General features: G+C 44.5%; 1 protein-coding gene across 2 annotated transcripts; it reads left to right on the forward strand.

Moving 5' to 3' along the window:
• The first annotated feature begins 86 nt into the window (after positions 1 to 86).
• Positions 87 to 8,466, forward strand: hadhb (hydroxyacyl-CoA dehydrogenase trifunctional multienzyme complex subunit beta). 2 transcript variants are annotated; one of them, XM_071513203.1, is made up of 16 exons: positions 87 to 157; positions 1,077 to 1,149; positions 1,786 to 1,827; positions 2,802 to 2,922; positions 3,182 to 3,226; positions 3,450 to 3,549; positions 4,229 to 4,316; positions 4,520 to 4,707; positions 4,862 to 5,042; positions 5,166 to 5,287; positions 5,723 to 5,802; positions 5,901 to 5,948; positions 6,252 to 6,339; positions 6,707 to 6,781; positions 7,575 to 7,739; positions 8,007 to 8,466. In XM_071513203.1, exons 2-16 carry the CDS (start codon positions 1,083 to 1,085, stop codon positions 8,040 to 8,042), a joined length of 1,446 nt encoding a protein of 481 aa, XP_071369304.1. In that variant the 5' UTR covers positions 87 to 157; positions 1,077 to 1,082; the 3' UTR covers positions 8,043 to 8,466. The 2 variants fall into 2 exon arrangements, with proteins under 2 accessions (XP_071369304.1, XP_071369306.1); XM_071513205.1 differs by having other exon boundaries at positions 2,826 to 2,922.
• Positions 8,467 to 21,547: the final 13,081 nt, after the last annotated feature.

The raw sequence follows: 21,547 nt of genomic DNA on the forward strand, positions 1-21,547 counted from the left end.
GTGTAACTATTAATTAGTAGTCCAGGTGTGCTGTCAGGCATATTTTAGGTCAGCAAAAACCTTGGTGGGTCCTTGAGAACGTTAGCGGTTTTTGTAGTCAGTCGGGCCGAGCGTTTGCCAGGGAAGCGGTGTCGGCAGAGACATAACACAAGTACAGGTAAGCTTCACCTTAGCCATCACCATTGATACTAGTCTGGGAAAGGAAAATATTCTTTGTATGAACACTACCAATGTGTTTCTTTATCCCAGGCATAACTGACTAGCTCGAAACGCTACGGAAACTTTCGCTAACTAGCTCACTACTCGGCTAAAATTAGCTAGCTTGCCGTGAACACAGCCGACACATCACCTAACGTGATATCATGCTGATTCGGTGATTTTCTTTTATTGGTGTTGCGTCAACAGAGCTGTTACGGGGCATTGTGTCAACCTGACAGCTCTGTCTCTGTTGGAGTACCGTGGTTCTGCGTTTCTGCCCTTGTCATTCTCCAGGATAGGAATCTGGGTGAAGGGTCACGGCCAGGCTAGGGGGGTGGGGCTGGTGGCTGGGAATGATCTGTCATGTTGGCCCATATTATAATATCGTCTGGTCACATTATCCTACATAATCTGACCTGCCATATCTCAGATATAGCTAATCATCAACAGTAAAGCAGCCTTTGGGATTGGGATGGTGGCTTAGTACCTTTAGTGTGATGTCAGACATTCAAGTCACAGGTTAATATTACGGTTCACCTTTCCCCTATAAAACTAGATCTGTTTATTTGCTGACAGTCTACGTAGTGTGATCATGTTAATCTCTAGGCTGCACTATCACGTAATAAAAGTAATAATAATAGTAATAATAACAGGGTTCCCATTGGTTATAGAATTTCTGGAATAACATGAAATCTTGATTGTGTGTTCAAGACAGGGAAAGTTAGGGAATTTGATAAATTATCAGGGGAAGTTGTATTTTATAACTTTTTTTCATATATTCATTGCATTAGCTGGTGGTTTTCAGCCTAACTTGACTGGAAACCAGACTGTTCACCCCTTTAGAAAAACAACATACATCAGAATTTGTTTCTCTGCAGAACATAATGGCTTCCATGCTGCTGAACTCGATGCGGAGCAGCCCGGTCAGCCCTGCCTGGGCTGTACAGTTTGGTGAGTCCTCTTCTCTACATCCTTAGTTCTTAAACAGTGATTCAGGATCCTAAACACATCACAGACCTACTTCTGGTGGATCGTCACATGACAAGAACAGTAGCACGATTTAATCAGTCTTGGTCTCAAGACAGAAGACTAAATATACATGAGTCCTTTTCAGAATTTTTCCCAGGTGATCCATGACTACTTTTTATTATGATCCAAAACATATTTTTTGTGGGATTGATAGCAGGCTAAGTTATTATATCTCTTGGTAAAATAAAGTTCCACGTTCAGATCTTATTACATTGTTATATATCATCAGTCTGATGTTCAGTACACTCCAGGAGTTATTTTGTGATGGAAAGTTGTAATTTACTTTTTTGTTGTACTACTAACAATTAATATATTAATGGTTATAAAAAAATATTATAAGCCAGTTGTCACCATAATAATGTCTTGGCCTTTTTTAATCTTCCTGTTACTCAACTCTGGGTCCTGACCCAAAATACAGACCTCTGCATTACAAATTCAGGCTTTTTTGGTGTATGTACAGCAATAAGAGCATTGTACTAAAGTGACTGGTTTGGTAAAGTGTTTTCATGGATTTAATTGAAGATGATATGGAGTGTCTTTCTCTCTGTCTGTCTGCAGCGGCTCGCTCTCTCAGTACGACAGCTCAGCTCCAGGCTCAGGGTAAGTCTTCACTCACTGACAGGGATTGCAGTTTCATTAGAGCTGCACTAGGCACTCCTCGGACCTAAGCCACTTGTTCTTAGTGGCTTGTAGGGGTTGGAAAAATATTTTCGTAGCAGGTTCCGCTAACGTTGCTGAGTCCAAATTTCTCTGGACAGAGCACTCGCTCACTGCTGCTTAGGAGACATGTTTGTATTTTTCTTGTTAGTTTCAATTCAGAAATTAATTTAGGCCAATGGGGTGAATTTTTGGCATTTCAGTTAACGGGGATGGGACACTATTTGTGATTTCGGCTAATAAGATGGTGTATTTTTACGTTAGAAAATCTTGCCTAGTGCACCTTTTAAAATGACACAGTGTAAATATACAGTTTGTATCCCCACTGACCCATGGTCAGATGGCTCCGGAAAATTCTCTCCTCTGTCTCCACTATTGTGTTGCCCTCAGCCTCTCTACTGTCCACACAAAGCTAAACTATTAAGGGGAGTGGACAACCCACTGTGCTTTTTAAAAAGGAAAAAAAAATGCCAGTTCATTGAGCTCATGCCTAGCTAGAATATAAATGGTAGAGATTATTTTGTAAGATTAGGTGTCAGTTTTTTTGTGATACTGCCCATTTATAGTTTCACAACTTTCATTAGCTGTGTTCAATCAGAAATGGGCTAGTTTGCTAGCTTTGGTTCTTTATGTTGGTTTTTAAATCAGTCTTAGATTCAATTCCAGGTAGCAGTCAAAAGGTCTTGAATTTGGCTTTGTGAAACCTTCAGTTACCCTTTAATAACTCTCTTCAAAACAAAATTCCTTGCTTGTTCATGTACACAATCTAGGACTGAACTGTCCAGGTTCATTGGAACAACATTTCCATTCTGTTCTGGGTGGATCTCTTTTGGTTCTTAGCTCTGGTCTTTCAAATGAATGAACTCCAGTCAAGGCATTTTTGCCTAACTCTTATGCAACCCTGGTGTTGGTCTTAGTGTTGTTTGTCAATCCGTCTCCAGTTCAGACCAAGAGCAAGAAGTCGTTGGCCCGGCCCGGTGTGAAGAACATAGTTCTGGTGGAAGGAGTTCGAACCCCCTTCCTATTGTCTGGAACCACGTACGTCTGCACTCTGTTCCTGTGGTTAAGTATTCTGACCGGATCCGTTGGCCAGCATTCTCATGGGCTATTTTTGGGAATTTTTTCCACAGACTTAGGTGATAGGTGATTAGGTGATCCTATCACTAGTGAGAGGATTTAAAGTAATGAACAACAAACTTAAGAGGCAAAGCTGAACCAGCTGGAAGCAATGATTCCATTGCCAAGAGAGACGACCTCAGCGGCGTGAAGGTGAAACCTTTCTGCTTTGTGTTTACAGATACAGTGACCTGATGCCCCATGACCTGGCCAGAGCAGCTCTACAGTAAGTGTGTGTGTGATGGTGTCATGGCAACCAGTGGCTGGAGGCAGATCAAGGCATGTGCATAACCATGCCTTGGAAACTTCTGTTGACTTTGTGCCTCATCATACCGATCAAGTTTGTGTGTGAATGTATGTGTGTATCCCTGTATTTGTTGTACATCCACAGTCCTCTACTGTCACAAGTTGTTGCAGTGAATGAACTTGGTCCTTTTGGGTTCTTCTAGGGGTCTATTGCACAAGACGGCTCTACCTAAAGACGCTGTAGACTACATCATCTATGGAACGGTCATTCAGGAGGTCAAGACGAGCAACGTAGCAAGAGAGGTATTCTCACACAAACACGTTTCTATCATTTGTGGTGACATACCTGTGCATATGTTCAATTAGTTTGACTAATCCTAACCTTTACCAGTCCATGCCAAGCCATAACCATTACTGTAAACTTAACCAAAGTCTAATAGCCTACATACATTTTCTATTCTTGTGGAAGCACATGCAGCTCACAAGATTTTAAAGACGTTTAAGTCTATTTCACCATCACCTCCAGACGGCGTAATTGTATGGATTGGAATAGAGAGTCAAACAGCTGAAAACATGGCAACAGTGTCAAACAGTCCACCACATCTTGAGCTGGATCCCAGTCTAACTAAACTGTATTATAAAGCTGGACCAACATATGGAACTTGGCTCACAGCTTTTCATTATCAGCACAAATTGTGTTTGAAGCAGTACTTTTTCAGCACTCCCTGACAAACAAAATGTGTCTCAGTTTTGTTACCCTTCTATCTAACCAAGTATTTCTTAACCTATGCATCAGGATCCGAAACGGGCTAGAGCCTTGGGTCTGGTGGGTCCCCACATGACGAGATGAAATTTCTCACATTTGGGTCTAGAGCTGAAAAGTGAACCACTGTTCTACCGTTGATCTCCTTCCTCTTCTTGCTGTGATGATGATGATGATGATGGTGGTTTGTGTGTCTGTGTGTGTGTGTGTGCTTTTCAGGCAGCGCTGGGTGCGGGCTTCTCTGATAAGATTCCAGCTCACACTGTCACCATGGCCTGCATCTCCTCCAACCAGGCCATGACTTCAGGTATGTCAGGACATGTTGCTCCTTTTTCAACTTACTTGGCAGCATGGGTTTACTTTTAGGAACACATGATACTAAAATAGCAGTACTGCAGAGCTGTGTATGTGTGCATGCACCCCCTCTCTCTTATCGGCCACCCCCCTCTCTCTCTCTTTGTCCTCCACTCCTCTCTCTCTCCCTCTTCCCTCCTCCTTCCTCCTCTCCAGCCGCCGGTCTGATCGCTGCAGGCCAGTGCGATGCCGTCGTAGCCGGCGGAGTGGAGTTCATGTCCGACGTCCCCATCCGCCACAGCCGCAAGATGAGGAAGACCATGCTGTCCCTCAACAAGGCCAAGACCCTCGGCCAGAGGCTCAGTCTGATCGGCGGCATCCGACTGGCCCACCTCTCCCCCGAGGTACACACCCACTCCCAGACCTACGAGAGATGCACCACAAGTAGTGATTTTTGGTATCGGATATCGGACAAAAATGGGATAAAGGTATTAGGCATTAGATCATTGATGTACAGCATCATTCCCTGACTGTAACCTCCCTACTATGTGTGTGTAGCTTCCCGCTGTGGCCGAGTTCTCCACAGCAGAGACTATGGGCCACAGTGCTGACCGTCTGGCCGCCGCGTTCGGGGTTTCCCGGGTGGAGCAGGACGAGTTCGCTCTGCGATCGCACTCTCTAGCCAAGAAGGCCCAGGATGCCGGCCTGCTGGAGGACGTCATCTCCTTTAAAGTGCCAGGTAAGCACATGGCTGCATGTCTTTCCCTTGCAGCGTTTGCCATAATGATATTTGGGAATTGTATTTCATAGAAAACATCGTTCAATGTGTCGATGGCGATTGTCCCTCCCGTTCCTCCCCCAGGTCGTGACATCGTTTCCCAGGACAACGGCATCCGCCCGTCCTCCATGGAGAAGATGGGCAAACTAAAGCCGGCCTTCGTCAAACCCCACGGCACGGTCACCGCCGCCAACTCCTCCTTCCTGGTACACACACACACACACACACACACACACACACACCTCAAACCCCACAGCACAGTTCCCGACTCTACTCCCTGGTACACAAACATACATATGCAGCTATACCTATGTGTGTGCCTGCCACTTTGTTTTTGTTTTGTCCATTATATAAAAAACTGCTCTGTATGAATTTGCCTAGTGAAATTTTGTTTCCACTAGCCACTGGGGCCAGTTGACGAAAGTTTTTATATAGACACACACACCACAGACTGTTGCTTGATTGATAATAAGATATGAAATGTGTAAGATTTACATTTTAGCCATTTTAGCTCACTTGGAATTGCAAACACTAGAATAAGTAAATAAGTCACCATTCATGAATTGTCGTGACTGTAAATTGACTGCCATTTTGTGTGTGTGTGTGTGTGTGTGTGTGTGTGTGTGTGTGTGTGTCCTTAGACTGACGGCGCCTCCGCTGTGCTCATCATGTCTGAAGAGAAAGCCTTGGCCATGGGTTACAAGCCTAAAGCCTACCTCAGGTAAATTCACCCCCCCCCCGTATGGGTGGGACGGTCCCAATTTTACCCAACGATACTATTTCAGGTGCTGATCCTGTTGTGTGTTTTCTTCCTGGCAGAGACTTTGTCTACGTGTCCCAGGACCCCAAAGACCAGCTGCTGCTGGGGTGAGTCCCTCCACAACTTAACCCTTCCTACTGCTTCGTTACACATTACAGTTCACCATAAAATGAAATTATTAAAAAAAGAGAAAAGAGATGGTCATTTTCTGCCCCTTTTGGAACTCTAACAGGTCCCATGCAGGTTTTGATTCATTTTGATGTGAACTGTTCCTTTAAAGACCCGTAGTTTGATTCATGACGGGTTATGAAAGTTGCAAAAGGCTTATTATGTTTATTTTAGGTGACTGAATACATTACTCCCATCCTCTGTTGTCTCACGCTCTACCGTTTTGTCTGTCCGACCTTCAGGCCAACGTACGGTACGCCCAGAGTCCTGGAGCGGGCCGGGCTGACCATGGGCGACATCGACGTCTTCGAGTTCCACGAGGCTTTCGCGGTGAGTCGGCACAGTGCATTTTGGGAAAAAAAATGTTTGTGTGCGCTCGTGTAGCGGCGGGCGTTTGGGCGAGTGTTTACGCGTCTATAAATTCCTGTCAATCTCCAAGATATTATAAGTTATAGATATGCAGTTTTTTTATAATTGAAGTGGAAGGTATTGATCCCATCTCTGTGTCTGGCTCAATCCCATTGTGGCCTGCGTTATTCATGGACATCAATGTTTGAAGAGATGTGGAGTAAGATTTGACTGGTCTAATTCACATCCTGCACTTAGTGCTTTTGAGCCGGGAGAAATCAATGTGTTTCCTGTCTGGTATCTATGGTAACTCCGTGGGTGTGTATGCGTGTGTGTGTGTCTTTTCCAGGGCCAGATCATGGCTAATCTGAAGGCTATGGACTCGGACTGGTTCGCCCAGACGTACATGGGCAGGAAATCGAAGGTAAAGGAAGTTTCTACTGTTGGCGTTTTGTCAGGATAGATTCACGCCGTGCGTCTGGGTTGCTTGCAAAGTACTGCTAACAGGCTAATATGGCTACAAGTCTGTATTAGTGCCCATTTACATTATAAACGTATCAGTTCTTACCAGATTAGATGAAATTTCAGTGATCCAAGTGGCGAAATTGGATCACGGCAGAAGTAAAGAATTAGGATGCAGATAAGAATAACAAATGGAGAGTACTAAAGAAAAAGGGCTGCCTCTATTTTTACGCAGTGCTGGTCCGTTTTTTAATTTTTAATTTTTTTTATTTTGTATGTCAAAAGTTGAAACCCTTTTGAACTTTTTTTCAAAATACCTGTAAAACGAACAATTTTTTATCACGCAACTCGTTTTGCAATCACAGCTCTTATAGTGCCATCCACTTGCTGGGGGGGACAAAACAAAAAAACAAAGAAAACACAAATTTGGGTTAAGCCGTAGCTGGAGAGACCCAGTCAATGTGGGCTAACACAAATGGTAGTTAGGCTAGTAACTTGTAGAACAGGAGTTCCCAAATGATTAGAAATAATTAGCATTAATGTAACTCACCTCACTGTAAACTGTCTATTGGCGTCTCCACTGAATCCGTAATCCCCGGGTTTGTAAATATCAAAGATGTTTTATACGATCAGGGCTGCTCAGTCTGGTAACTCCTCACAAAGCCTCATTTGAGGATGCTGTTAATCGGCTTGACAGTCCTCTAGTGCGTCCCCCCCCCCAGCCTAAAGTGTGGATTTTCCCCCGCTGCGTGCAGGTGGGGACTCCGCCCATGGACAAGTTCAACCTGTGGGGGGGCTCCCTGTCTCTGGGCCACCCGTTCGGCGCCACCGGCTGCCGGCTGGTCACCACAGTGGCACACCGGCTGAAGAAGGAGGGCGGGCAGTACGGCCTGGTGGCAGCGTGCGCCGCCGGAGGACAGGTGAGCAAACAACACACATTACACCACAGAAGAAGAGTCACACGAGCTATGACTGTTTTGTTTTTGTTGAATTCAAACTTTACAATTTTAAACCCTTTTGTGTTTTGGTTCCACTGTCTGAGATGCTGAATTTCAGGGGACAGGGATTATGTTTCTTATTTCTTTTCTCCACAACACACCGATTGCTTTTCAAACTTGCTTTATTTCTGCATTATTCCCTTATTAGATGATTTATCTGATGAAAAACAATCTGTCTGTGTGTTCCAGGGTCATGCCATGGTAATCGAGGCCTACCCCCAGTAAAGCACCGACACCTCTAACCCGCTCTACAGCTTCAACGCGACGACTACACACACACCGAAGTCCACGCGACAGACTGTACATAACAGCACCACTTTGCCTTGATCGGAGGGGAGTCGGCTAGAGTACGTGTGTGTGTGTGTGTGTGTGTGTGTGAGGGACTGTATGTAAATGTAACTTTGCTTAGAATCTGTTAAATTATAGCAGCGTTTTCTCCAGGAATGTTGCCTTTTTTTGATTTCGTGGACTTAGAGGCGGGGGGGGCGGGGGGGGCAGTCGCCGTTCTCACCGATTCGGTAATGTAACATAGCAAGGTTGGAACACCCAGAAGAGCTTCCGTGACGCTAAATAATAATGTTTATAAACGCTGTAATATTTTTTTTTCTTACAAACTCTTGGAATTAAATGGTATGATGTTAACCAGATGGGCTCTCGTTTCTGTTTTTGTTTTTTATCGTTATATTATGTTGCTCTGGAAATGAGTAGGTTTATATGCACACTAATACTCTGATTACTGGGCAATATTTTGATTACAACATTTACATGGTTCCAAGTTCCATTTAATAATCTGTATATGCTTTGTTTTGTAAATCCAATATCTGGGTTACTGTGTCTGGTGACCTTTGACGTGCAGTTTGAAAAACTACAAGATATCTGACTAAAGTGTTTATATGCCCCAATAAATAGAAAGATTAAGCAGAAATCTAGGTGTTATGTCACTCTAATTATGACCTTACCCCAATTAATAAATCAGATAAAGGAGTTTACATGACAATTTCAGTAGTTGGAGTATTGCCTTAATCAGTTAGTTTGCATGTAAACATACTCTGACTTTAGGTTTGAACCTATACTTTCAGCTACAATGGTGTTTAAATGAATTTCTGTCTATGGGGAAAGAAGGCCTTGATGCATGGGCAACATCTTGCAATGATGTCACACTGTTTTATTCAGCTGGGATTAAAATTGTTGGAACTGGCAAAAGAAACGAGATCAGTGTATAGAACTCTGGTAACAAAAAAACAATAGTGGAAAAAAAATACTCTTGGTCTTAAATGTTGCCAAAATCTGCATTGCCAAAATGTGTATTTGTACCCTGGCTTTAAGATGTGTCAGCACGAGACTGGCTTTGGATTCCATTAAGCTTAATTGGAAGTGAACGACGCTGTCTGCGCGTGACATGACCACTGATGTTAATGAGGAGCTAAAGGAGAACGCTCGGGCTTCCTGGTGATTTTGGAACAACATGAATATGGAAAATTGGGAATGTGACTGGCAGGTGACTTAAAAGTCTCACACACACACACACACACATACACACACACTGGCTTGCTGATTATTTGGGTGCTGAGTGACTAAGATGAAATAACGGTCGCGCGCACAACGAACTTTTACACCCGCTAAAGTGTTTGTCTAATTCACTTCGGATGGGTAAATTTATATCAACACATTGTCTCTTTTTCTTCCTGTAACGTAGACGCTTTGGTGTGTATGATCCCCTTAGCGCTCACTGGGGAATCTGCACACACACACGTACACACATACACACACACACCCCAGGTCGGGGGGGCTTGTTAACACAACTTCAGAGCCAGACACCTCCGTTTAAAATGTATTTAAAGATTTAATTCTTCCAGTTTAAAAAAAAATCCTTGACTCTAAGCGGCACGAGTTGATTAATGCAGCCGAGCCTGTCACAGGCTACGGGGCGGAGGGGAATAAAACCAATGTTTTACTGCCAAGGCAAAACGGAGCTCAAATGTAAATAGCGGGAAGAGGGAGATGGAGAGAGAGCGCGCGAGACAGAGAGAGCGAGAGGGAGGGAGTTTTTTTTTTTTTTTTTTTGTGTTTTTAAAGCTTCAAAAAACCGCCTCAACCCTGCGAGACACCGGAGACACGCAGACACACACCGACACACACCGACATAGCGGGGCCGCCTCCCTGCCTCTCCCTGCCTCAGCGGGGCTTTGATCAGACGGAGCCTTTTATGGGGAATGACTGGCGAATGCACCCGCTGCTGTCACTACAAATCTACCTCACCGCGCTCACAGGGAAGCGGGGAACTGGGGGGGGGGGGGGGGGGGGGGGGGGGGTGGTTCGGGGGGTTCGGAGGAGGGAGGGAGGGGGGGGGAAGAGAGTCGGGGAGAGAGAGTCGGTGTGCAAGCGGCCTTTCATCTCGTCCTAGCCGGCTCACACGGGGCGGCACCTGCTGAAAAGCTGCACTTGACTCGCGCTTCCTCCACCTGCTCCGTTTGTGCTCTCTGTGCGTGGAAGTGTGTGTGTGTGTGTGTGTGTGTGTGTGTGTGCGTGTGTGTGTGTGTGGGTAATGTTAAACAAGTTTCGGTACACTGTACTAGTGTCGGAGCGCTGCCTCTCTGTGTGTGTGTATGCGTCTGCATAATGTAAAATAAGTTTCCATATAGGCAACTGTACTCAACACCTGTGGGGGCGTGCGCGTGCGTGCGCATATAATGTTAAACAATACTGTACTCCATCTCTCTGCGTGTGTGTGTGTGTAATGTTAAACAAGTTTCAAAGTAGGCCTACTGTACTATGTGAGAACTCAATGTGTGTGTGTGTGTGTGTGTAGCCTAATGTTAAACCTGCCATATACTGCACTAGAGTCAGAACTCCATCTCTGTGTGGGTAGACGAGATGGAGCTCTGACACTAGTCACTTACACACACACACACACACACACACATCTTAACCAGGTGCTAATGAAAGCCTCACTCCCTCATGTCTTACAGTATAGGTTGGCTCTGTAGGTACTGTATGCTGGAGGGCTCCACAGCAGGAAGCATGCACAGGAGAGACTGGAGGAAAACTGTACTGAGATCTGCTCTCTATCTGCAGGGCCGGGGCAAAGCCACGCTGCCTGCCGGGCTTGATACCTATAGAGTCCATGGTCGGATCTTGAAAGTGGCCCCGAATTCACTTAATTGCCACTGAGATGAAATGTCGACCCAAATGAGCACAACATTTTCACAACAGGGTAAAATTCATATTACAACAGCTTTGGAGACTGTTTTGAACTGATATCAGGAAGATATTTATCCTGCCATATCATGCAATCCACTGCTTTCTTTCATTCAGACTGCAGTGAAAAGCTGATACCACTTGTGCGAAACCTATAAGCGTCAGTCACAGGCCCGTTTTCTGAGTAAAAGCAAATGAATCGATTCTTTCAAGGACCTTTTTCTCACTTTCAAGAGCACAGTTTGATAGAACATCACCAAAAAAGCCTCTTTCAATTTTGCTCAACACAAAAACAAACTTTTTCGGGGGGTGTCTTTTCTCCATCGACACTCGACCGCACAGCTACCCCATTATGGAAACTAAGTGCTCCAGCGGTTAGACCGTGTCCAGACTCGACTTCCAGAGCAGAGCCTCCGAGAACCAGCTGGGATCAAAGCCAGCGTTAGAAATGAAATAACCCTGATGTCATCCCCCCGCTGTGCAGCTGCTCAGCCTACTTTAACGGCCAATAGGAGAGCTACAACATATCCTTATATCTTATTTTATGACATATGCTCATGTTTGACATAAGTCGGAATGAAAGTTAAAATGTTACAAGTACATTTCTGGATTAATGTGCATTTTGGCAAAAGATTTTCCAATGCAAATCTACTACAAATCATCCCAAGTAGAAACAATATGAGTGACTTTTTCACTCTCACCACTATTATCTCCCTGTGTACAGTGTAGACCAGTGATTCTCAACCTTTTTCATATCAAGGACCCCTAATTTAGTCCACATTAGGGCCACAACCCAAATCTGAGAATTTTTTTTTTGTCAGATATGATTTTGTCCAGAATTCCACGACTATCTATATTGTAGGTAGAGAGATAACAGTGAAACTATGATCAAAACAGTCATTCATGTACATTCTCTAATTGTGTTGTATAGTAATGGTGAAGTTTAACACCTAATCAATTTGCTGGGGACCCCCTGGTGGTCCCCGGACCCCACGTTGAGAACCGCTGGTGTAGACAGTTCTACGGTTCAATACAAAATCAATCTTTCCATATGGGTCACTGGGACTAAATCTTATCAAATGGGGGATGTGTGGGGTGTAATGTGTGTCTGTTTTTGGGGGGTTTGTGGCATGAAAACATATGAGAATGTTATGTTTAATTACCTCAAATATAAGTATTTATAGTATCTAAGTATCTATATCTGTGATATCAGTTTGAAACAGTTTCCAAGCTGTTTTAATAGAACAATAGAAGAATTTTTACCTCCAACCGTCTGGAAACGGCCCAAACTGATCCTAATTCAGTCTTTGAAGTGATACAAACCCTCCGACCAATGAGGACGTATACACACACTCCTTTCCTAAAGTTTACACCTTCGACAAATTCTATACTGTACGTCCCCGCGGGGTGCGATTCCATAAAAAAACCTGAGATATTAAATACATGTCTCGGTTTCTAATAGGGCAGCCGGTGCAGTGAAATGTGGCAAACTACCCACGCCGATCTGATCCGGGGCCTGTGCGCTTAAGACGCTGCAGCTTTTGTGGATTCTAGGGGGGAACTTTGGCATCCTCAGCAACCCTGCTGTACTCTACACACACACACACACACACACACACACACACATACACACACACACTCACAAAATACATCCGGACGTCTGTCGGTTGTACACAAACCGTACACAGGTGGATGGCGGAGGCTGTGTGTGTGTGGAGCAAGTGGATTATGAGCAACGGTAATTGGCTGTCCAGAGAAGCTGCCCATACGTGTGTGTGTGTGTGTGTGTGTGTGTGTGTGTGTGTGTGTGTGTGTGTGTGCGTGCGCTCGGTCCGGAGTTCATCATGTTTCTCATAACGGTCGGTTAGGGTTGTCCGCCGGGCCTCGATCTCCTGTCGGGATTGTAAATGTTATTGATCAGACGCATACGCCGGCATCCATAACGAGAGCCGAGACACTGCTTCTCACACACACACACACACACACACACACACACACACACACACAGAGAGAGAGAGTACAACTCATTAGGAGCCGTACACACTCATAGACATATCCTCATTAACACTCCCTAGTCATACACACTAAACATCCATACACATCTAGTTGTCAGACAACACACACACACACTCTCACTCTCGCGCACACACACACACACACACACACTGACTGCTTCAGTTGAGTGAGATGGGGGGGGGGGGGAGAGAGTGAAGGATGGGGGGGGGCATAAAATGTGTGGACATGAATGGTGTGCAGTGTGTGTGTGTGTGTGTGTGTGTGTGCGTCGAGAGCATGACATTCCGCGGATGTACACAGGAGTGTGTTTGTGCGTGCGTACGTGCATAGGGGGGGAGTGTGTGTGTGTGTGTGTCGTGTCGGCGTGTGTGTGTGTGTGTGTGTATGGCGCGTGTCAGAGTCTGTCAGCCCCGGCGTCTCGTGTCAGGGCGAGAGGCGAGACATTAACAGCTTCTGTCATTCTGCTGACAAAATGGTGGCAGAAGATTTCCCATGGTGCCCTGATGACTGCTGGCGTTTGTCAACAAGCCCTGTCACCGCGGCGATGAGGGGTGGGGAGGAGGGAGGGTGGTGGGGGTAGGTGGAGATGGGGGGGGGGGAGGGTTAGTGACAGGCCCCGGACCCGTTCCCATGAGCACCGTTGCGAGAGAGAGAGTGAGAGAGAGAGAGAGAGAGAGGGTGTGTGTGTACGTGTGTGTATATATGTGTCAGTGTGTTTGTGTGTGTGTGTGTGTGTTGTACAGAGAGGGGGGGGGGAGAGGAAGGGGAGGGGAGTGGGGGGGGGGGGGGGTGAGGGTTGTCTCTCAGCAGCTTTCATACATAGACTGCGAAAAAACCAAAATGAGCTGTCACTGCAATTCCCAGGATGCCTTGCTGTTTAGCATAGCAGCAGCAGCAGCATCGGTGTGTGTGTGTGTGTGTGTGTGTGGGCCAGTAAGCTGGTAAGCTAACTCTCTCTCTCCCTTTCTCTCTCTCGCTCTCTCTCTCTCTCACACACACACACACACACACACACACACACACACACACACACTCTCAGATAATTAAGCAGAGCAGAAGCTCCCCCTGACGCGAGGCAGAGCTCATCTGCATTTTGGCCTCCGGCGCGCAGTTAGGAGCAACGCCTGATGGAGGGAGAGAGAGAGAGAGAGAGAGAGGGTGAGCGAGGGAGGCAGGGAGGGAGGGAGGGAGGTGGAGAGAGAGAGAGAGAATGAGAGAGGGGGAGAGAGAGAGAGAGAGAGAGAGAGGGTAAGGAGCCAATTAGCCAGCTGGATGGATGAGTGACTGACAGCACTCTTGACACACTGCTATCCGGGCTTTTCTGTTGCACACACACACACACACACACACACACACACTGTCTTCCTCCCCATCTCTCTTTCCATCCATCCATCTCTCTCTCTCTCTCTCGTCTCAATCTCCTTCTCTCTCTCTGTGTGTGTGTGTGTGTGTGTGTGTGTTTCATGCTGTCTTACTGTCTCTTGTTCTCTCCCATCACGCTCTCTCTCGCGGTCCAATCACGTCCCCCCGCCGGGGCGAAATGTCCAACGACCTTGTCCAATGAGAGCGCCCGCTGGGCCGCGGTCCCGCCTCTCAGGGGTTTCCGAATCTAAAGGCGGGCGAGGGGGGGGGGGGGGGTCAAAGGTCGCCCGTCCCGCCATTCTGCCAGCAAAAACATTTGTCACGGGTTTGTTTTGTTTTTTTCCATTTGACATTACCTGATGAGATGTGGCCGATTTCTAGATGTGTGTGTGTGTGTGTGTGTTGTGTGTGTGTGTGTTCCTATACTTCTATACTTGTGAGAACCTGTTTTTTTTTTTTTAGATCTTCAGAGTAAGGATATTTCTGTGAAGAGGCCGGTCTTCACTTCTTCAAGAGGTTAGTTTAGGGTTAAGATTGGAATTAGGATTAGGTTTAGGTTCCTTCATAAGGATAAATGCACAAGGATGTGTGTGTGTGTGTGTGTGTGTTTCCCTTCTGCAGTGAGTGTGTAGGCTGGCAGTGTGTTGGCCTATTGGTGAACTTACACTTCAATGAGAACATCAGACACCAAAATCATACATGTGTCCCCGGTAGATCGTTTGAGAAAAGTGAGAAAATGAGAACTTGTAGCAACTTTAAAGCTAAACTTAAATGATACGCAACAAAAACAATGTAGAGTTTTGAACTGGCAGGGACTACTTTCCCTGTTTCCATAGGAAGTGAAGGTAATAGGCAACGAGAGACTGTATGACGGTAAAAACAGTGGATGAATACGTGGTTGCTCATGAAATAGTTCCGAGAATAAACCTGGCTACATCAGCTAAATTGAGTTAATGATGTTTTATTGTTAAAATCTATGAATCTACACACCATATAATAAAAAGTCTTCTCACTTTGGATAATGCTACCACTCAACATAGTGTATGCTAAAGTGTTAGCATGGAGCACCAGAGCCAATGATCTACCGGGGACACATGGATGATTTTGGCATCTGTTATCCGATAGGACAATTTCCCCAAAACTTAGTGTATTCCTTTAGCTACAGTGGTGCGAAATACTGCTCACCCCTTGTTTTATTGTCTGCATTTTTTTTTTCCACATTTTTAATACGGAGTTTTGTGGGTTGCAGTAGTTCATAGAGTCTGAGAGAAAAAAAAAAAAAAAATGACACCAAAGTTCTTCCAACGCACTTTTCTCCTTTGTGTGGTGCGCGAGGTGATCAAACATGCAATCTTCACGTTGTTTCCTTCCATCATTACATGTGAAAGTACATAAGGTGCACTTTGCAGAACATAGGAAAAAATCAGAGACGAGAGCGTGTACTGCGGGTGTACCCTCTGTCTTCTCGAATGTACTGATGGAAGGGAGAATACATTTTATTTGAAAGCTCAGGAATTAAACGCCAGCTATTAGTGAGGCAGGTATTCCACACTGTGCTCCGGTGTTCGGAAGCAGAAAACATTGTATATCCTAAAATCTTATTAACATGTATTAGACTTTTTTAGCAAGAAAGATACAATTAGATCAAATTTGAAAAGAGTTTGTCAGATTTATATCGGGCCGAACTGGTCTGATTGTTAACTAAAGGGAATTATGATGGCACACTTTGGTGTCTGTTTTTTTTCTCTTAGCCCACAAGAAGATCTGATCAAAATGATTTAATGTGGAAAAAAAAATGGGCCTCAATGTGAAAAATGGGCCTCATTGTAAGTGATGTTTTCAAGCCTCATTATCAGAAAACTGTATGATAGAGCATTTTGTGCATTTATAAGTAAAGACAAAAGCTTATGTATATACAGAAAATATAGTATATTTACAGTCTAAAGTGTTTGAACTGCTACTATAACTATAATGCCTGCTCAGAAAAATCAGATTTCTGTGATTCATTAAGAGAATCCACTATTTCCAAAACATATAATACATTAAAAGAACATTTTTTCATTTTCAAACGATATTACCACAGCATCAAAATGTGCTGAAGAATTGGTATGAGTGTTGTAATGGTAAAATGACTTGACATACTGTATTACACATGATTTGCCGTGCTATTTAAATCCTCACACACTGTCTGCCTTCATCTCCCGCTCTCTCTCTCCCCATGAGCTTGCTCCTCTGGCCTTGCTGCTGTTAACATGACACATGTGACACACGTGACACATGTTTGTTACATGACAGAGGGACACATGGAGAAGTCTGTAGTCACTGTAATAAATACTGGCAGTGGCCTTTATGTTTGTGTTTTTTTTTTTTTTGTAACCTTTATTTACAAGGAAGGATTTTGCTTATCATGCAGACTTTTTCTTATTTTTTCATTTTTATTAAACTAATTTAGACAGATATAAATACAGTGCCAATAGTAATTATTTTTCCCCTTTGCCTCCTTTTCTTTCCCCTTTTCTTTCATTTTTCCTCTTTCCCCTTCTTTCCTTCTTCCTCCCCCGCTTCCCTTCCCTTCCCTTATCAAAAATCATAGTTGTATATAATATGTATGTATGTATATAATATAAGGCTTTTTCAGCACTGTCCTGTTTCACATTCGCAGAGTTACACAATGGAGCAACTGAGAGCAAAACACTGTTACAAAAGGCTTTATAAATGAGTAAAAAAAAACATAAAATCACCAGAAAAAGTAATGAAAGTAACATAAAAAATAGTACAAAGGAAAGACACATGAAAGTAAAACAAAAAGGGACGTCAAAAACAATTAATAAAATATCATAACATAAAAGCAAGTTTATAAAAATGAGGTTTAAGAAGTGATTTTTAAAAGACGGTACAGATGTAGCGGGTCGATCTAAAGTCTAGGAGCCTGATCGCTTCTTGTTTTTGATCTAGACCTTTGGAAGAGCCAATAGGGACCCGGCAGAAGAGCTCAGGCAGGCTCCTATTGGCTGTGAAGTGCCTTGCTCAAAGGCTCCTCAGCAGTGATTGCATAGAAGGGGAAGCGGTATCCATCCCACTTTTTTCCCTGCCTGGATTTTCCCAGCCAGTCTGGAGATTTGAAACTCGGACTGTAACCTTTAGAGAACATTATGAACTGCAGCGTACAGTGACATCAATGCAGCCTATGTGGTATGAATGCATGCAAAGTCAATGGAAGGAGGCAAACAGAATGATATATGGACGCAAATTTGCTCAAGATTTTCAACACGGGTCAGAAATTGTCCTCCAACCAGGAACCTGTAAATTTCTCCCTCCTCCTAGTATTTACAGGAGATAAAATGTCCAATGGGGACTTGTGACCAGTAATACTGACCAATGACATCGGATTAAAAAGTTTAGATTCTGCTTTTTTGCTGTTTGATCAAGCCTGGCGCAAAAGGATTAAAGGTGTGATCACCCTTTAAGTTTGTTGTCTTTGGTCTGAACCATAGTGGAAAAGTTGACTGGTTTGTTTAAGTTCACACTGCCCAGTTACAGGTGAACCAGGGCTTGTAAACAAAGGTCCCATGGACTCACAAGACTCGCGTGAGACCCGAAACCTTGTGAGACTCCCGGGTTCCACTGGCACCGTTCTCACCCGGCCGAATGGACCGAACTAAAGGAGGAAACGACTTATTTTCTTCAAGTCGAGCAATCAGACTTGAGTCCTCCCGTGGAAATGACAGCCGCACCCTCCAATACGACTCTATCTCTCCGAACCGTATATGCAAATGTCCCGAGAAGATGCCGACACGGCGATAAGCGGATGCGGGGTGGAAGCCGACGTTTGGGGAAAGGGAAGTAATCGGGGGTTTTCGTTTGACAGAAACACAGTCGGCGGGGTTCACGCGCGGCGGCGGCGGAGGCCTCCCCGTGACGAGCCGCCTTAGCTTCCTGTTTGCCCACAGAAAGACGCCTAAGGAACAAGAGGGGGGGTGGAGGGAGAGAGAGAGAGGGGGGGAAGGTGGAGGGAGGAGAAAGCCACGGGAAGAGTCACAGCTGGAGCGAGCAGGCAGACGAACACCTGCCTGACAGAGAGAGAGGGGGAGAGGGAGAGAATACGGACAGGCAGACGGAAATAGAAGACGGAGAGCGCGAGGAGTGATGGGAGGAGGAGTGGGGGAGAGGAGGAGGGAGAGAGAGAGAGAGGTGGAGGTTGACTGCGTTTCTTAGGGAAGCGGCTGGCCCGTGTTCAGCCACGGAGAACACGCGGTTCTCCACTTCAGCTCCAAGGTTTCTTATATGAAGATTTGCTGCTGCCATCCAGATCTGCCTGTAGGCTTCAGGACATTTAAAAAAAAAATAATTTTCAGTTAATACGCATACAAGTACAAAAACTTGTCAAATGATCAGATAATATTCAGACAAAAAATAGTAAAAGTAAATAAAAATATGATTTATGAAATGCAATTGTTTAATTTAATTCAATTTTATTTTTTACTTTATTTTTTATACAATTATTTTGTAAAATACAACTATTTGTCATGAAAATAAAAGTAATTCTTGCTTGTAATCGGTCCCAGTTTAAAAACAGAGTAATCAGATTCCTGCTATTTTTGAAGTGATGTAATATTTATTGGATTATTCATATAACATGTTTGAAAGAAATAATAACTGTAACCGCTGTTGTCGGACAAAAACATCATTTATCCATAAGGTTTGTCAAGAATGAGGAAAATCATGCTTGAGACCCACTCGGCACATGTAAACTTTTATTTCACGTAAGAAAAAAACAAAACTGCAATTATTTGCATAATCACAGCGATCATTTTACACCTCTTGAAAAAACATTTGTTACTGGTTACAGATGCTGACAGCAGCACCAGCACTTTAAATATGAATGACTTGTTCTTTTAACTGCATTATTATACAGATTCTAGGGGAAAAGCAACCCAAAAGTAACTGAAAGTAACCAGCTGATTACAATTTGGAGAGAAAAGGAGAGAGCTGGAGAAAGGGAAGGGATGGAGGGATAGACCTGGAGAACGAGAGAAGGAAAAAACACACAATGCAAAAGGACAGTGCAAGATATTCAGTACACAGTAGACTATACACTATGTGACTTGTTCTATTCCCAAACATTATATATATTCAATTAAAACCCTTACATCTTTAAAGGCAAATTAATTAGCAGCCAATTCCCTTAAGTTAAGTCTGAAAGTAGCAGGTTTTGTGTTATTTATCATTCGGTTAGATTAAGTGTCCGGTTTTTCAAATGATGGATTTTGAATCAGAACTCTTCATAGGACCTGGACTATATGACACTTTCCATATCACTGTGAAAACTTTCCTCCAATTTTCATGTTCTGACCTCAGCTGAAGGATCCCATGCTTCTCTATGGGTCCTGTGCTTATGAAACCCTTTAAAAAACCCCACCGCATAAACTCCAAAAAATCCATGGTGGTCAAGCTAAAAAATAAGGCTGTTTGTCTTAGTTGCTGAAAAGTTGACATGGTAGAGATACAAGGTTCTCACCAGACAGCGGGAGAGAGGGAAGAGAGAGAGGAGAGCCAAGAAAAACAGACAGTTAAAGAGAGGGATGAGCGTTTGGGAAGGTTGCCTTAAAAATATAAGCCATTGTAATGGGATTATTTATTACTTTTGACTTACTTTGTCGCTATCTGAACAATAATTCAAATTGATAAACTAATAAGAAAAGGGTTTACAACCAGAAACAGGTAATCTCCAAATTATTTCAAAAGTATCTGTGTTTCATGCTCATTAAGTGGCCAAAACTACAAAATGAACACAAATTTCAGTACTTTTTACTAAATAGTTGATTGACTGGAGCATTTATATTTTAAAGATATGGAATGGAAAGTTTCTAGTAGTATACATATATATATATATTTGGATATATAATTCTATGGAAATGAACTCTTCATTTTGATTAGTGCTGCAGCCAGTATCAACCTTCAAGATGTCTAAGGGACTGGATTGTTTGCTGCTTTTTAACATCACTTTTTTGCATTTGAGCACATATTTTTTTTATCACATGAATCTCAGCAGACAGATTTATCGATGGCCGTTTTGCCCGGACCCACATGCTCACCTGACCGTCTCCATGCCTCTTTCACTTCCTTGTTTTTTTTGAGGAATCCATTATTTCTAGGTTGCTGTAATCGGATTTACATCTAACGCGTCCCTCTCCCCGGTCCTGCAAACTGCTTTTTAGGCCCAGAGACCGGATGAAAAAACCGGACCGGAGCTAGAACAGCAAGGTGAGAGGTGGGAGGGGAGAGACGGACAGGGACGAGGAAGAAGAGCGGAAAAGAGGATGGAGGATGGAGAGGGGGGGGGGGGGGGGGGGGGAGGTGGAGGTGGAAGAGGGAGGAAGGGGGAGGGAGAGTGATGGGTAGAGAGGTGGGAGCGGGGGAGGAGGAGGGGGGGGGGTCGGCAGACGAAGGGATGGAGGGAGTAAATCCTTTTCTTCATCATTACCTCGTCTCTGCCACTGCCCTCACCTTAATTAGTCTCAGAGCAGCTCGGCCCCGGCCAGAAGTCTGCCTCCATCCCTCCATCCCTCCATCCACCCCCCCCCTCCCCCCCCTCCTCATCCCTTTCACCTCCCCCCCCTCCGCCTCCCCTTCCCTTTCTTCCTCTGCTCTCCCCTTTTTCCTCCAGCGATTTCCGCACTTTTTTCCCTCTGTCTCTCTCCATCGCTTTCTCTTTCTCTCTCTCTCTCTCTCTCTCTCTCTCTCTCGCTTCATCTGCGTCTCGGTGGAAATTGACTGAAATACCAAAACCCCTAACCCCACAATATCAACAGCTGTGCAGCTATATACACACACACACACACACACAAAAGAGTTTAATGTTGGTAAATACCGCACACACACGCACACACACACACACACACACACACACACACACACACACACACACACACAACGCGGCTGCTCCAGGCTTGGCAGCTATAAATACGGAGGATTGCAAAGAGGAGGAAACTCGGTTAAAAAGTTAAGTGGGGAAAAAAGCGGCACGCTGAGATTGACACCCCGACGTCTCAGCTCTCTAGAGGCTAAATTAGGAGATCCACGGCTCACACACACACACACACACAGACACACACACATACACACACACACAGAGAGAGAGAGACACACACACA

The sequence above is a fragment of the Centroberyx affinis genome, unplaced genomic scaffold (genome assembly GCF_046629955.1).
Source record: "Centroberyx affinis isolate AG114_WGS23_722 - 3 ecotype Tasmania unplaced genomic scaffold, CSIRO-AGI_Caff_v1 ptg006847l_1, whole genome shotgun sequence".
Taxonomy (NCBI): domain Eukaryota; kingdom Metazoa; phylum Chordata; class Actinopteri; order Beryciformes; family Berycidae; genus Centroberyx; species Centroberyx affinis.

Coding starts and splice junctions, on each gene's coding strand:
- hadhb (XM_071513203.1), top strand. CDS start 1,083: ATGGCTTCCATGCTGCTGAACTCGATGCGGAGCAGCCCGGTCAGCCCT. Junction 5,043..5,165: donor CATCTCCTTTAAAGTGCCAG/GTAAGCACATGG, acceptor TTCCTCCCCCAG/GTCGTGACATCGTTTCCCAG. Junction 6,340..6,706: donor AGTTCCACGAGGCTTTCGCG/GTGAGTCGGCAC, acceptor TGTCTTTTCCAG/GGCCAGATCATGGCTAATCT.